Source organism: Zootoca vivipara, chromosome 3 (genome assembly GCF_965207765.1).
Source record: "Zootoca vivipara chromosome 3, rZooViv2.hap1.1, whole genome shotgun sequence".
Taxonomy (NCBI): Eukaryota; Metazoa; Chordata; class Lepidosauria; order Squamata; family Lacertidae; genus Zootoca; species Zootoca vivipara.
This window is the reverse complement of record NC_142586.1, coordinates 7,927,685-7,943,664: the sequence shown is the minus strand read 5'-3', so window position 1 is coordinate 7,943,664 and position 15,980 is coordinate 7,927,685. Positions and strand designations below refer to the sequence as shown.

At 45.9% G+C, this 15,980-nt stretch overlaps 1 protein-coding gene across 3 annotated transcripts; it reads left to right on the top strand.

Moving 5' to 3' along the window:
• The first annotated feature begins 322 nt into the window (after window positions 1-322).
• CEP68 (centrosomal protein 68) lies at window positions 323-15,234 on the top strand. Of its 3 annotated transcripts, none has more exons than XR_015949287.1 (7): window positions 323-838; window positions 6,453-6,843; window positions 8,181-9,602; window positions 10,820-10,942; window positions 12,176-12,272; window positions 12,812-13,115; window positions 14,797-15,234. XR_015949287.1 is itself a non-coding variant. In XM_035110266.3 (7 exons), the coding sequence occupies exons 2-7, from the start codon at window positions 6,706-6,708 to the stop codon at window positions 14,838-14,840; spliced, it is 1,962 nt and encodes a 653-aa protein (XP_034966157.3). In that variant the 5' UTR covers window positions 323-838; window positions 6,453-6,705; the 3' UTR covers window positions 14,841-15,234. The 3 variants fall into 3 exon arrangements, 2 of the variants coding, with proteins under 2 accessions (XP_034966157.3, XP_034966158.3); XM_035110266.3 differs by having other exon boundaries at window positions 12,953-13,115; window positions 14,822-15,234; XM_035110267.3 differs by having other exon boundaries at window positions 12,953-13,115.
• The last annotated feature ends 746 nt before the right edge of the window (window positions 15,235-15,980 follow it).

Genomic DNA, 15,980 nt, shown 5'->3' with positions numbered 1-15,980 from the left:
CAACAACCCCCTGCCGACCCGGCGCCCTGCGCCACCCAGCCTACCCCTAGAGCCGGCCCTGCCCCCCCTCTTTAGTTTGTAAAAGCTCAGAGTCGCTAAACCTCGAGTTCCTAGCTGCTGTTGGACTACAACTCCCATCATTCCTACCCGGCATGGCCAGTGGCAAGAGATGATGGGAGTTGTATCACAGAATTGTAGAGTTCCACCCTCTGCAAAGCTGGAATCTCACCACTGACAGAGATAGCCCATCCGACCTCTGCTTAAAAACCTCCAAGGAAGGAGAGGCGCCTCCCCTCCCCCGCCTCAGGTGCCCAAAAGTCTTGGGCCGGCCCCGGTGGTGACAGCTTCTCCGGCCACTTTTGGCGCGCAATGCGCCCTGCGCCCTGGCCAAAGCAGGAGAGTCCCCCCCCCCGCTTTCCCTTTCCAGGCCTCCCTTTGTCTTTGTCTCCGTCTCCCTCACCAAAGCTACAAGGCCGCGAGCTAGCGCGCGCCCGCCTCCTCTCGTCACTTCGGCGCGCAGCCCCCCCCCACCGCCCCAAAGCTGCGACGCGCCCCTTTCGGATAGGAGGCTCGCCAGGCCTGGACGCCGCAGGCTCCCCATCAAGGAAAGGGCGGCTGGCGGAAAAGAAGCGCGTTTCGGGCGCGCGCAGCAGCCTCCGCGCCTCTCCAAGGCGGCCATTGGCTGCGCTTTGTTTGCGCCCCAGCTGCTTCCAAGCGTCTCCATTTCCAGAGGCGGCCCCGGCGAGGCGCGCATGCTCCCGCGTTGCTGGCGGACGAGGGCCGGAGGCCGGAGAGGGCGCAGGGCGGCGTCCGGAGCTTGGCGGGGGTCCCTCTTCGGGTAAGGGCGCGCTGCTCGCTTGCTCGCTCGCCTGCATGCTTCTCCGCCTGTGCCTCGTAGGCTGCGCGCGGAAGCTCCGCTGAAACGCTGCCGCTGTTTTCTGGTGCCGCCGGGGTGGGAGGCAGAGGGCGGCCCCGGCGTTGCTTGGGGCCGAGACACTGGCCAACGCGACTCCGCTGGGTTGGCCTTCCCTGCTGCGGTTGTCTGGAGAGAAAGCCGAGCGCTCGCGGTCCGGCGCTAACCTTGTCATTTCTATCGACTACATTTCTGTTTCTATACCGCAGGGCGGTTTGCAAGACGAACACGAAAACGAGGTTTATGAACGGAGGGCTGAGATTCTTGCATTGCAAGGGGTTGGGCTAAATGACCCCCGGGGGTCCCTTCCAACTCGGCCCTTCTATGATCTTGTGGAGGTTCTTGCATTGCAGAGGGCTGGACTAGCTTGGCCTCGAGGGTCTCTTCCAGGTCTACAGTTCAGTGATTCTGATAACAAACAAGGCTGCCCCCCCCCCCTTTTAGAAGGCATGCCCTTGAATAAGTTATTTTTTATTAATTAATTAAAATTCTATACCGCCCTTCACCGAAGATCCTAGGGAGCTTCACAACAGAAAAAATGCAAATCTATATTATAAAACAGAAACAAACCAATAACCCCCTCTCCCACAAAAGCATTATTGACGACGCCTCTAACTTTCTTTTTTCTTTTTTTTACAAAAGCCCTCTGCAGGATTAAATGCCATGGTTCTTCTTAAATCTTTTATTTTCTCCTGCTTTGCATCCTTCTAAATTTGCAGTGGATAAGCCACAATAGTTGCATCTGTGTGAATGGTACTGTACAGGGATCTGCTCTCTTGGGTGATTCTTTCATTTGTTTAGGTTTTTGTAAGAAACAAATCGAAACTAGTGTTTTCTGGTGGGTTGAGAACCACATAGTTCACCATCTGTGTAGAGGAGATTTAATTTCTTGGCCAAGGCAGGATCTCTCCAGAGACTTCAGAGAACAATACTATTATTGTCTGGGGACTTCAGAGAATAATACTATTATTGTCTGGGGACTTGGTTGTTAGTATTTAAAAGTTTGGCAGTCGGTGGGTATTAACAAAAGGCAAAACTAGCTGTCTCCATCTCTACCCACAACAGAGTTGTGGCAGCCATTCATGTGCTAACAAAAAAATAATAATCCAATAATGCCAGAACAGTTGTAGGCTTTCCTATTACTATTCAACTTTTTTCCACTTAAAGTTAAGGGAAAAACTTACTGACAGCAGTGTCTGTTAGGATTGTAAAGTTTGGGTCTCGATTTTAGTGCTTGGGTTAAATTCTGTACTTTTGACTGTTGAAATAAAGCAGCCCTTTGGAAACACAAAATAGGAGATCATTGCATCAAAGCCTCTGAAGTCCAGGAGAATTAACTGGCATTTATTAAGAGCAGTCTTAATTTTTTACTAGGCAGTGTGTTAAATGCATGCCCATAAGAGCAATTGGAACTCAGCCATTGTGTGAAAGTGTAAGGAAGGCAAGCACAAACCGTTGGCAGGGGAAACATGACCTGCTTCCTGTTGTCTCCCTCAAGTAGTGTGTGCGTGTGGGTGCTTGCGGTTCTGGATATTCAGAGAGCTGTGCTGTTGATGTGCTGTCCTCAATTTTCATGGGTTTGATTCCCTGTGGTGTTCGGAATCCACAAAATTTTTGCTTGTCCCTTTTCTGCTGTATGTCTGCCTGTTGCTGACCTCAAAGATAGGAGTGAGTGTACCCAATTGAACTGGTCTTAAAACCACAAGAAGCTAAATAATAATAAAAAATCCTAAAAAGGCTCTTGAAGGACACTTGAATATATATTTTTTAATGTACAGTGTTGGGTGGTAAAAACACTGTAGACAAAAGTACTGTAGTAGAAAGAAATGCCAAAGACTTTTGCCATAACTAGAGCCGTAGCTATGGGGGGGCTAGTTGGGGTTTTTGCCTTGGGTGAAGCCTCCAGAGGGGTGCCATTGAGGCTTTCAGCCTGTGTGTACGTGTACGCAAATGTGTGTGGGCACAGTGTCAAACTGGGTTCTTGACCTGGGTGCAATAAAGCCTAGTTTCACCGCTGCCATAACAGATAAGTGACAAAAATTGAAACTCTAGGTCGTGCAGTAATATGATTTGCAGAAGGTTTGGGACAGTTATTTGAGGAATTTGCTGGCACAAGATGTGAACATGGGTAGCTTTAAATGGGGATTTGACAAATTCATGGAGTGGAAGGATCAATGGCTGCTACTTATGGTTCCTATACAAACCTCGGTTTACAAACACAATTGGTTCCGGAAGTCTGTACTTAACCTGAAGCGTACTTAACCTGAAGCGAACTTTCCCATTGAAAGTAATGGAAAGTGGATTAATCCATTCCAGACAGGTCCGCGGAGTACTTAAACTGAAAATACTCAAACTGAGGCGTACTTAAACCGAGGTTATCTGTGCAGGATTGAGCAGGAGCACAATGGGGGCATCCAGGCAGAGCAGAGTGTTGGTTGTTGCTCACGGCGTTTCCATGTGCTGCTCTGGTTTGCCAGAAGCGGCTTTGTCATGCTGGCCACATGCCCTGGAAGCTATACGCCGGCTCCCTCGGCCAATAATGCGAGATGAGCGCGCAACCCCAGAGTCGGTCACGACTGGACCTAATGGTCAGGGGTCCCTTTACCTTTACCTTTAGGATGGAGGTAAGCTTTGTTGCTTGGCACCCATTACAGTGACTAGTAGCTTTAAAAAAAAGTAAATAAGAACAGTAAGCATCACTGAGGGGATACTCTCAACTGTTTTGTTTGAGAGGGGAAATGTCTAATGTGAATTTTATTTATTTAATGACCTTTATATACCTCTTCATTGTATAAACAACAACCTGTGTACAGTTTACAGCAACATAAAATTAAACCTTAAAAGTGGTTAATAAAAAACAGCTAAAAACAAATTACTAAAAAGATGACTAAAATCAACAGTAACTAAAAAGAAACAAAAGCACATGCAACTTATACATTTGTGGATAGGCTTACCTACACAACGCAGGGATGTGGTTTTGGGGTGTACAGTGTTCATCTTGGCAGTAAAGGAGATGATCCACAGCCATCTGGGAACATCTCGAGACAACCGGGCTGTGTGCCTGAAACATCCTGGAGATTTCTTCTCCATTGAAACAGAATTTGTAGACCCAGGTTGACAGCTACGGGATAGTAGTGTGTGCAATAAAGTACAGTGGTACCTCTACTTACGAATTTAATGTGTTCCGAACGCACATTTGTAAGTCGAAAAAAATTGTAAGTCGAATCCCATAGGAATGCATTGGGAGAAAAAAATTCGTAAGTCGAAGCAACCCTATCTAAAAATTCATAAGTAGAAAAAATCCTATCTAAACCGCATCCAAGATGGCGGACGGAGCTCCGTTCGTAAGTAGAAACATTCGTAAGTAGAGTTATTCGTAAGTAGAGGTACCACTATAGTTGTAGTTGGAAATACAGGCTGGAAACGAAAGTTTCACTTACATGGGGTCTGTCATATTCACAGTGCTTCTGTTAGACCTGCACAGGTGAATGAATACTTAATACTGTATGAAGTTTGAACCAGAAAGTATGTTTGTGTGTTGGAAAATGGGGGTGGTGGTGGAGCTGCCCTTTTTGTTGTTACATTTTTTGTTTCCTCTCCCATTGTGTCTCCTGCTCTGGGTCCTTCCTTTTCCTTTGTGGGTGGGTATTTCTGCTTTTGGAAGCTGTTGCCTGGAAGAAAGTGTGTGTGTGTGTGTGCTTTGTGGGGGGAGGGACTTCCTTGTCTTGGGAGAATACAATGGACATTGGCAATAGGGAGGGAAAAGATGAGATTTTGCCAAGGATTTTCCAGATTACTGCTAGGAGGAAGTGGGGGGGGGGGAGATCTTCAGGCCAGATGATGTCATGGAGGCTTCCTCTGTGAACATTCAGTTGGACAAGGCAGGTTGGAATTGTGTAGGCATAAGTTTTCTGAGAGATTGCTGTTGGAGCCTGCCCATGGGTTTGTTTGCAGAAGGGTTATTATGCATTTTTATGCTTTCATTTTGTATTTTTATGATGTGAGCCACCCTGTGATCTTCGGATGAAGGGTGGTATACACATTTAAGAAGTAAATAAGTAAAAGGTAAAGGTAAAGGGACCCCTGACCATTAGGTCCAGTTGTGACCGACTCTGGGGTTGCGCGCTCATCTCGCATTATTGGCCGAGGGAGCCGGCGTATAGCTTCCAGGTCATGTGGCCAGCATGACAAAGCCGCTTCTGGCAAACCAGAGCAGCACATGGAAACACCATTTACCTTCCCGCTGCAGCGGTTCCTATTTATCTACTTGCATTTTGAGGTGCTTTCGAACTGCTAGGTTGACAGGAGCTGGGACCAAGCAACGGGAGCTCACCCCGTCACAGGGATTCGAACCGCTGACCTTCTGATCAGCAAGCCCTAGGCTAAAACATAGGGCCATTTCTGGCATCACCTTTATCCATGGTTGTGCTCACAGCACCACCAACAAAATCCTCATGTGAGAACCCTTACTTGTTACTTTTCAGCTGTTCCCTGTTCCAGGAGGTATTGCTTCCATTCTGGCTGCCCCTACCTTAAGGTGGGCCTATGTGGGTGTTTTGGACTTAGAAACCCTCCGGTCCTATGCAGCATGGCTGATGGAAGTTGTAGTACCAGATTAGCTGCCCTTGTCCAAAGGCACTGTGGTTTTTAAAGGAGGACCAAAGAAAATAGCCCAATGAGGCCCAAAAGTTCTGACTTCTGCAGCTTAAGGAAGCTGAATCCCAACAGTATACAGGATAGATGACAAATCTGGCTGGAAAGAATTGTGCTTGGGCCACCCAAAAGCTCATGTAGTTTGGGGGGCATAAAGTGGGAAAACAATATTGTCACTGGGTTCCTTGGGTGGTCCTGGTGATCTACACTGGTGCCTGCTCTGTGATAATTTGTTAGTTCCTGGATCGAGTAGGAAGCCCACAATAATAAATAGGATGCATATTGTATCATTTTTTGAAGCGTGACCTAAGAAATCAAATATTTTACCCATGGACCATGGCTCTTTATTAAAAGCTACTTTACTGTTAAATAGATGGTTGTGATTCACTTCCAGGAAACTTCCTAGGAAGGAGAGTGCACCACCTTCTGAGAGAGTCTGCTCTACTGTTGAACAACTTTTACTGTCAGAAAGTTCTTCCGGATATTTACCGGTAGTCGGAATCTCCTTCCTTGTAACTTGAAGCCATTGGTTTGGGTCCTAGAATCCGGAGCAATAGAAAACAAGCTTGCTCCATCTTCTGCTTGACAGCCCTTTGTTTATTTGACGATGGCTGTCATGTTTCCCCAGTCTCCTCTCATTCTTGGGTTTGTTTGTTTTTAAATATCATTTTTACTTGCTTCCTAGGAGTAGGTCCCATTGAAAACAGTATGACCAGCTTACAAATGATTATGCATGGGATTCTAGATACCCAGAACAATCCTAGGGATGTTTTCTTGGACGGCTAATTGGAGCTTACTTGCAAATAAGCATGCAGATGCTTGCAGCCTCTGTGTTAGATATGTGGGAGTTCTGAATTAATTCTGCTGGATCTCTTGTTTATTTCAGGTTAAAAGACTCACGTTTGAGGCACTGAAGGAAAAGAAACCTGCTTTATAGATGGCCTTGGAGGTAGAACTACCAAGAACTCGAGACGGACCACTCTGAACTACTTAGCAAGGTTTGCCAGCCTTCAGCTGTGGAAGAAGAAGAGCCTTTGCCCAAAGAAACGGGGATTGGAGAGCTCAAGGCCATAGAAAAAGCTGGCCATACATTTCCTGGCATTTTCCGGAGAACTGAAAAATGTGATAAGATATCTTCAATGGCTTCGAACAACTTTTGCAAGATGAAAGGAAAAGGAAAGTATGTGGAGAGACGGCCGCTCATCAGTAGGACCACTTTTGGTAGTGAAGTAGCTCCCAGTTTAAGCAGAGGTGGTCTGTTTCCGGAAGAACAACAGGTGAGCATATTTAGGTATCCATACTTGCACAATGCTTCCAAGAAAAATGCTAAGGAGACTGGATTCTCACAGTCGAAGAGTGAATGATCATAGTGCAGAAATCATTTTTTATTTCCTTTTATACATCTCTTTCCATTGGCACATGTGACATGGTGGATAAGCAGTTTGGAAGAAACTCAGCCTTTGACTGCCGTTCTGATTTAGTCACTCTTCTCCCTCTTCTGCCTTTTCCTTTAAAATTGTTTTCATTGAACTTTGGTCAGGCTGGGTAGAAATACAGGTGGGGAGTGATGATCAGTGAGAAGGATAACAGATTGCCACCCAGTGTTAAGCACACTTGATTGGAAGTAAGCCTCATTGAACACAGTGGGGCTTGCTTTAGAGAAAATGCACATCAGGTTGTGCTGTGAATTCGCGTATTATAGAGTTTCAGATTTATGGTATTTGCTACTATGGGAATATTGCAAGTGAGGGTGGGGAGGAAGAATGATGGACCAGCTTCCCTGAATGCATTCTTCAGGGCTGGGCAACATTATGGTCTTTTCTGAAAACCTATCCAAATGGTGCACAAGATAGATCTAGTTACTTTGTTGGCTTAAGTACTGAGCAACAGGAGCATAAATAGTCCATGGGAGTGACTGAATTTGCTTGGATGTAATTGTTCCGCATCTTCCTATTGGGTGTGTGTTTTGAGATTCCCAAATACATAAGCAATTAGTGCCATCCTTTGGGTTCCCTTCCAACTCTGCAGTTCTATGATTCTGTGTCATGGGTAGGCAAACTAAGGCCTGGGGGCCAGATCCGGCCCAATCAACTTCTAAATTCAGCTCGCGTACAGTCCGGGAATCAGCATGTTTTTACATGAGTAGAATGTGTCCTTTTACTTAAAATGCATCTCGGGTATTTGTGGGGCCTGCCTGGTGTCTCATGTGTGCTTTATTTAAAAGGCATCTCTGGGTTATTTGTGGGGCATAGGAATTTGTTCATCCCCCCCCCAACACACACACACACACACACACACACACACACACTCAGGCCCCCCTCTAGGTCTGAGGGACAGTGGTCCGGCCCCCTGCTGAAAAAGTTTGCTGACCCCTGTTCTGTGTCATTTGCATCAGAATGCTGGCTTTCATTCCTCCAGCCTTCAAATTAATCCAGGTTCACTTATTTCTGGGGGAAAGCCATTGAGCTTAAAAGAAAAGGGGAAAAAACAATTGGTAACAGCCAACAGCCTGCTTGCTAATTAAACCCCCACCTATATTGGAATATTCTTTCTTTGTAAATAAAACAAAGCCTGCCTTTCTTGCCTGACCTCTTTTTAAAAATGACTTGCACAGGTGACTTCAGCAGAAGACTCGGATTCCGCCGAGCCGCTTCATGGGTTGCTGGAAATCACAACCAAAGCTATGGACTCAACATTTTACAGCCCTACCACCAAACCCCTCTATAGCCTTGATGCCAATGGGAGGAGCCAGGTGACAGTTGCGCCTTATTCATCCACTCCCAAACACCTGCCAGGTAAAATAAACCATCATTTTGATGCCATGACACCTGCATTCCCTCGAACTAGCTTCACCTTACAGCCTTCAGAAGACTCCGGTTTTGATCAGCAAGGGATGGTGAGATCAAAGAGCTTTTTAGGGGCTGGGGCTCTTTCATTGTCACCCGAAACATCTACTCCTTGGCAGCTGCATAGTCTATCTGACCCTTCAGGAAACCACATGCTGGGCGCACACGGGCACGTAGCTTTGGATAGCTCCCCGACAGTGGGTCACATGAGAAAGATGTCCTCCTTCCAGGTGGACTACTGGGCTTGTGCCATACCCGATTGCCTGCCCCCATCGCCAGACCGTCAGTCGCCCCATTGGGACCCTAATAAAGAATATGAGGACTTGCTTGATTACACCTATCCTTTGAGGCCGAAACACAAGCTTACAAAGAACCCCAGAGAGCCTTCTGTCCACGATTCTGGGGTTGACCTCAATAGCCTTTCCATTTCTCCCGAGAGTACCTTGAAGTCCATGAACCTGCAGGGCCGGGAACCTCTGGCTGTGGAGATCCCACACTCAGAGAGCTTTCCAACCCCTTTATTGGAAAAGTCAGAATGCCCCGTTCCAGTTTCTCACTACAGACTCTCACCTGTTGGGAAAGTGTCCTTTTCTGGTGGTGTTCCCTCTCAGGGGAGAACTCGCATCTCTGGAGAGATGGCGCATGGCTTGTGCCCTCGACCAGCTCCATTTGATTCATGCAACTTGGATGAGAGAGTCTGGGACACAAGGGGATATGGCTGCCTTACAAAGAGAGATGCTGTCAGTAGCAACTTCATACGCTCCACAAGGGTGCTGCCTTTACAAAACGGGAGTTCTAGCGATGAAGAGTATCTCTCCTTACCACCCAGGCTCAAGGAGTTAGAGACATTGGCTCAGCAGCTGACTGATCTTTCACTGATCATAAGGAACCCTGAACATTTTCCATACGCCGATGTGAATGGAGAACAGCTTCCACTGGAGGTTCAGGGAGATGGTGGAGTCGGCAAGAGTCAGTGGGAAACAGATTGTGATTCTTGTCCTACGTGTAGCTTCCACGAACACATGGAAGAAGACCTTCTGAGCAACCAAAGCTGCCAGGACCAGGAGGGGCTGACAGGAGGGGCTGCTAGTAGCATTGACTTGCTCAAAAGAAGATTCCTCGAGAGCGGAGGTCATCATGTCGAACAAGAGACAAATCATTTCAGAGACTCCCTTGCACTGCATATAAGGGTAAATAAGATTTAAAAATCCAAACCTGAACAGCAAAATGACAATTGTGTCATATGATACTTAGATTTGAAAGTGGCCAAAGTGAGTGTGTGACTTGAAGGGCTGAAAGACCTGAAGGCCTGGCTGGTTTTTCCTGTGTAGACCTGTATTATGACTTATATAATAATAACAATTTATTATTTATACCCCGCCCATCTGTTTGGGTTTCCCCAGCCACTCATGGCAGCTTCCAACAAAATATTAAAATACAATAGTAAGTCAAACATTAAAAGCTTCCCTAAACAGGGCTGCCTTCAGATGTCTTCTAAAAGTCTGGTAGTTGTTTTTCTCTTTGACATCTGTTGGGAGGGCGTTCCACAGGGCGGGTGCCACTACCGAGAAGGCCCTCTGCCTGGTTCCCTGTAAGTTGGCTTCTTGCACTGAGGGAACCACCAGAAGGTCCTTGGCACTGGACCTCAGTGTCCGGGCAGAACGATGGGGGTGGAGACGCTCCTTCAGGTATACTGGACCGAGGCCGTTTAGGGTTTTAAAGGCCAGCACCATCACTTTGAATTGTGCTCAGAAACGTACTGGGAGTCAATGTAGGTCTTTCAAGACCAGTGTTATGTGGTCTCGGCCACTCCCAGTCACCAGTCTAGCTGCCGTATTCTGGATTGGTTTTAGTTTCTGGGTCACCTTCAAAGTAGCTCCACATAGAGTGAATTGCAGTTAGGTAATCTGGGGCAAGTTTATATTTAGCACACAACCTACAGAATGCCATAGGGCAGGGACCCGAAAACAGGCATTTTCTGCTCCTGCACTGTGCCTGTCTCTTTACCATTTGTGAAGCAGCAGCCACCAGTAATGTATTTAGTGTTAATTCTGGAAGTGTCCCTTCCAACACTATAATTCTATGGTTCTATGATATTTGGGGCAGGTATCATACTGGTGTATATTTTGCTCTAGGAGGCTAAGTTAGGTCAGAATGGAGAATGCAATTCCAGAATTAACGCTGAATACATTACTTGTGGTAAATGAGCCACTGTAGTCACTTGAGGGTTGTGAAAATTTGTGTCCCAGGCTTTTTGGACTTGCCTAGTTTTCAGCTCTCCCACCCCACTCCTGCTTCTAACCTGGGAACTGAAAACCCCCCCAGTTTTCCAGTTATGCCTATAAAACTGAATTTTACTATGTCTTATGCATATAATGGGTGCCTTTGTTCTGATTCATCTAAGTAGATATTTTGCTGTCAACTAGAAGAGCTCATTTGTTGGCTGCACAAAGTAGCAGAAGTTACAGACAACTGGATTCCTCCCAAGCCAGAGGTTGGAAGTGTCAAGGCAGCACTACAAAACTACCTGGTAATTCCCCCCCCTTTTCCTCCTTAATTGTGGATTTGAGAAGCTCTGAGGTCACTGGGCTTCATTATGTAGGAACAACTGACTGCTGAAAAGAGGCCTAATTCAATTCAAATAATCCCTTAAGCAAACCCCTGTGAGAAATAAGCAAAGGCTGCAGCCTATCAGTTTGGAAGAATGCCTATTGTAGAAAGCTCTTAGTCCACATCATGAAACACCATTCTCCCTTGGTCCCCCGCTCAAATGTATAAATCAGTGGAATATGCTATTTGGAAAATGTATATTCTTGCCATGTGCTCACCCTCCTAGGAGAGTTCTGCTGTTCTTGGTGTACAGTTGGTCATAACCGGAGTGCAGATAGGCTAAGACCGCTGTGATCCTTCTTCCATCAGGGCAGCTTACACAACTGATATTCCTGCGCCCAGCTTGCTGCCCACCCCTGACAGCCGTAAACCTTTCCAGAGATTCAGAGGGCCCTCTGCCTAGATCTGGCAGAGGGATCTTTCAGCAATGGGAGCTTCTGCTGGCAGAAGATCCCTTTCAATTTTAGCTGACTTTTCCCCTCCTATTTTGCACTGCAGAACTGTACACCACAGCCGCTGCTGTTTTGTGGGGCCCCATTAGCTCCATGGATAGGATTTTTTTTTTTAAGTACAGCAGCTGCAGGCAGAGGAGGGAAAGAAAAATGGGATGCACAGGCTGTCTTCTCAATCCGTTGGATCCAACCCATAACTTTAAAATACATTTTGCTGAACCTATGTGCCCACTTGTGGATAATGGTAATTTTTCTTTAGAAAGGTAAAGGACCCCCGACAGTTAAGTCCAGTCGTGGATGACTCTGGGGTTGCGGTGCTCATCTCGCTTTACTGGCCGAGGGAGCCGACGTTTGCCCGCAGTTTTTTGGGGTCATGTGGCCAGCATGACTAAGCCGCTTCTGGTGAACCAGAGCAGCGCACGAAAACGCCATTTACCTTCCTGCCGGAGTGGTACCTATTTATCTACTTGCACTTTGACGTGCTTTTGAACTGCTAGGTTGGCAGGAGCTGGGACCGAGCAACGGGAGCTCACCCTGTCATGGGGATTCGAACCACCAACCTTCTGATCGGCAAGCCCTAGGCTCAGTGGTTTACACCACAGTGCCACCCGCATCCCTAATTTTTCTTTACTCATTAATTAATTTTTAATGCTTTGGCTTTGAATATTGTTGCTCATGACATCAATCACATTTCTATGCAGGAATTCAAAAAGGATTTAGCTGACCACCAGACACTGACTGAAAATGTCTTGCAAGATGGAGATAGGCTTCTCAAATGCATGGTATCAGATTCACCAGGTGAGGGGGAAGACAACTATAAGGGGGGGGGGAACAGAACCAGAATACGGTGTGGGGGAGGACAGGGGGATTGCAGGCCACTTGATCAGACCTTGTAATATTTTTCAAAATTCCTCCACCACCTCCTACAGTGTTTTCAACTTTCTAGCTCTCATGGTTTTCAAGATACTTGGCATGAATCCTGCCAAACATAGTTTTCAAGTTTCATCTGTTTAAATAGAGCAAACTTAAGCACATTTTGATGTTCTCATAGAAAGCTGTAGGATTTCAGAATGCTTTATTTTTGCTGAAATATGCCCAGTGTTACCTTCTTTTTACTATATAAAGGCTGAAAAACTAGAAAGCACTGTGGCTGAGCAGTGACCTTAGCACATGTGTGTTTGCTAATAGAAAATGGAGCTTTGGAGTAGTGCTTTTTGGTGAATCCTCCTTGTTAGTTTCATCCACTTGAGAAAGCTGCTATAACTTGTACAGCATCATCTCTCTATTCCTAGCATGCACCATAATCTACTCTTCTTTCTCTTTCTCTTATCCTCTAGTTACTTATTGCAAGCGAAGCAGAACACTTAATGCCTCTTCTTGTGGTCTAACAAGTTTCTAACAGTGTTAGTTACCCAAAATTGTTAAGGAGAAACATCACAGAATCTGGATCTTAAATTCGTATTAATCCTTGCTTCTAGTTTTACAGAACACTCTTGGCTTGATTGCCAAACAATCTGACAGGCTTGAAAGCCATGCTGAACGCTTGTATGAGACTCTTCTAGCAGCCATGGACACTCTTGGCGATGGCTTGATAAAGAATTGTGATGCTCAGCAAACGGCTGCCCAGGCAGAGTCGTCAAGGTGGGTAAGCGGAAGAGAAGATGTGAGGGTGGACGTTAATGAATGTGTTCTTGTGTGCTGGCAAGTGAGGAAGCAGGCAGAGCTTTCACCAAGCTTGCCTGGCTCAAAGGGCTTTGGAAGTTCCTTAAATAGTAAACTTGCACCCCCTCATGAATTGACGCTCATCTTGAGCTTTTCATAAACCCCTCGAAATTCCGGCAACTTAGGCAGATGCACCCAGCTTTCCTGGGGTGGATATAAGGGTATAAACGCTTTAAGAAAATGTCCTCAAGGTTATAATGAATTAAGGTGGAAGGGTCTGCAGGAGGAGCCCGGGATATTTCGCCGCTGTAGGAAAAAGTTCCTCCCCCCCCAACTAGGCCCCCTATCTGCCCCCACTGTCACGCCTGCAGGTTGTCCTTCGGTTCTTATGACCAGGAAAGGCTCCTTCCTGCCGGCTGGTCTCAACTGGGCTGGATGAGCCCAATGATCTGATTCTGTGCAAAGCAGTTTCCTCTGCTCCTAATGGGAAATTTGGAATCAAGGTCTAGCCCTTTTATTCTTTTTGTCCCTGCTCTTTGTGGTTAGAGTGGCTTCATTAAATAAGGGACAGGGCTTCTGCGCTGTTAATAGCTGCCAAGAAGAGTGAATTTGCGTGACAAGCTGCATCTCTTGAAACTACCTCTTCTACACAACTATTAAAAGTTCAGGAGCCTTTGTTCTTTTTCAACCTGCCATCTTCAGGTGAATCATTAAGGCTGCAATCCTATACCCAGTTTCCTTGGAGTAAGCACCAATGAATTTAGTGGGACGTACTTTGATCAGACATGATACAGAATGGCACTGTAAAAGAGTTCAGCTGCCTCTGTGCTAAAGGGTGTGAGGATCCTAGCCTTCAAACCAGGGTAAGCTTCCAGAGCAGGGGTCCCCAAACTAAGGGTCCCCAAACTAAGGCCCGGGGGCCGGATGTGGCCCAATCGCCTTCTAAATCCGGCCCTCAGACGGTCCAGGAATCAACATGTTTTTCATGAGTAGAGTGTTTTTTTTAATTTAAAATGCATCTCTGGGTTATTTGTGGGGCCTGCCTGGTGTTTTTACATGAGTAGAATGTGTCCTTTTATTTAAAATGCATCTCTGGGTTATTTGTGGGGCCTGCCTGGTGTTTTTACATGAGTAGAATGTGTCCTTTTATTTAAAATGCATCTCTGGGTTATTTGTGGGGCATAGGAATTCGTTCATATTTTTTTTCAAAATATAGTCCGGCCCCCCCACAAGGTCTGAGGGACAGTGGACCGGCCCCCTGCTGAAAAAGTTTGCTGACCCCTGCGAGAAGACAATTGGGAAATCAAGCCTGCATTGTCTGAATAGCACCTTCCTGGCCATTGGCTTTTAAAAAGATTTATTACAGGTTGAAAGTGGCAGTATTAACAGTGGCCTTCTAGAAATGTAGAGCTTAGGTTGAAGTTTATCTGTACCTGTACACTTAAAGTGAACCGCCATGTAACTTAAGAGAGCTACTTTGCAGTGGGATACAGAACTGAGGCATCTTCATCTTCTTCATCATCATTTAGTCTAAAGGCATTTGATGTAGCAACCTTGCTGAAATGAAGCTGGTCTGCTCATCCTAAGGGTATTTAGTTTGAATTCCACAATGAAAAAAAGACAGGACGCATTTGTAAACTTGCAGATTATTTTATTTCAGATAATGCCTCTGTGGAATTTCACAGGCCTTCTTTCCCTGAATGAAAGAGCTGCTTCAATACGGAGTTCGAGGAAATATTAAAGTGCTCTCGACAGTGTGCTTGAAGCCTAGAAGCTATATGACCTCTTGCAGCATCACCAAGCTTTGTTTCAAAGTTCAGGTATTACAGCAACTGGCTCCATCTCTGGTGCCAGTTGGGAGTATGGAGGATACGGCGTCCACAGATGTTGGTGTGGTCATTGACTTAATGATGAACCGCCTCTAATGTTGGATGCCCTTTTTATTTTATCGTCGTTCAAGCGAACAGTTAGAAGTCTTCAGTGCCTGGTCCTCTAATGTACTTTGGTTTTCCTTTGAAATATGGTTCGTTTGTTTACATGTAATTTCTATGGAAGACGACATTTCAAATAAAACAATTTTATCGCCATATATATTAAAGCACTGGCAATGTGTGATTTCAGTACACCTGCCATCTCAGTCACAGCGCTAAAGGAACAGTGCCAGGGCTGGTGTGTTCTTTGGTTAATCATTGGTAGAGGTTTTCTAGCAACTGCTGTTTAAGAGCTGCTGTTTTTCTTTGGCGTACAGAGAACTTATCCTTATAGCTCTTTTGAAGAATTGCTGTGCGGTTTGCTAATGGCCCCTTTACAAGAGGAATGGGACTGTGCAGGCCTCCGCTGCCTCCCAGTAGGGACGTAACGAACGGGACATATTTGCTTCTATTTTCAGCTAAAGTATAAGTTAAGCCTAAGCAGGGAGGTGCAGTTTTGCCAAACTCTGGATTATGCTTTGCAGCTTTAAAATGTGCTTTTTATAGGCTTCACATTCAACTCCTGCTATAATGCTCTTCGGCAAGACAGGTAGTTTTAGTTGTCTGATGCCACTGTTCTGAAGGTGACATGATAGAAGGCACCCACATTTAGCAATTTGAACCTTTAAACTGAATGATCCCCCTTTGTTGAACGGTGGCTGTTGTGAGCTCATCTTTACTAGAGCCCAGTGCAAGAGAGATTTGCTTACAAAGAACCGTTCCAGTACCAGTCCTTCCATACAAAAACCCATTCCTGCTTACCTTCTCCCCCCCACCAGCTTTCTTCATTTCAGCAGTATAATTTGTAAGTGGGAAATCCTTTTGTCATTGCCATTCTTCAACTGGGAGACAAAACAGGAAGCAGCAGTGACCT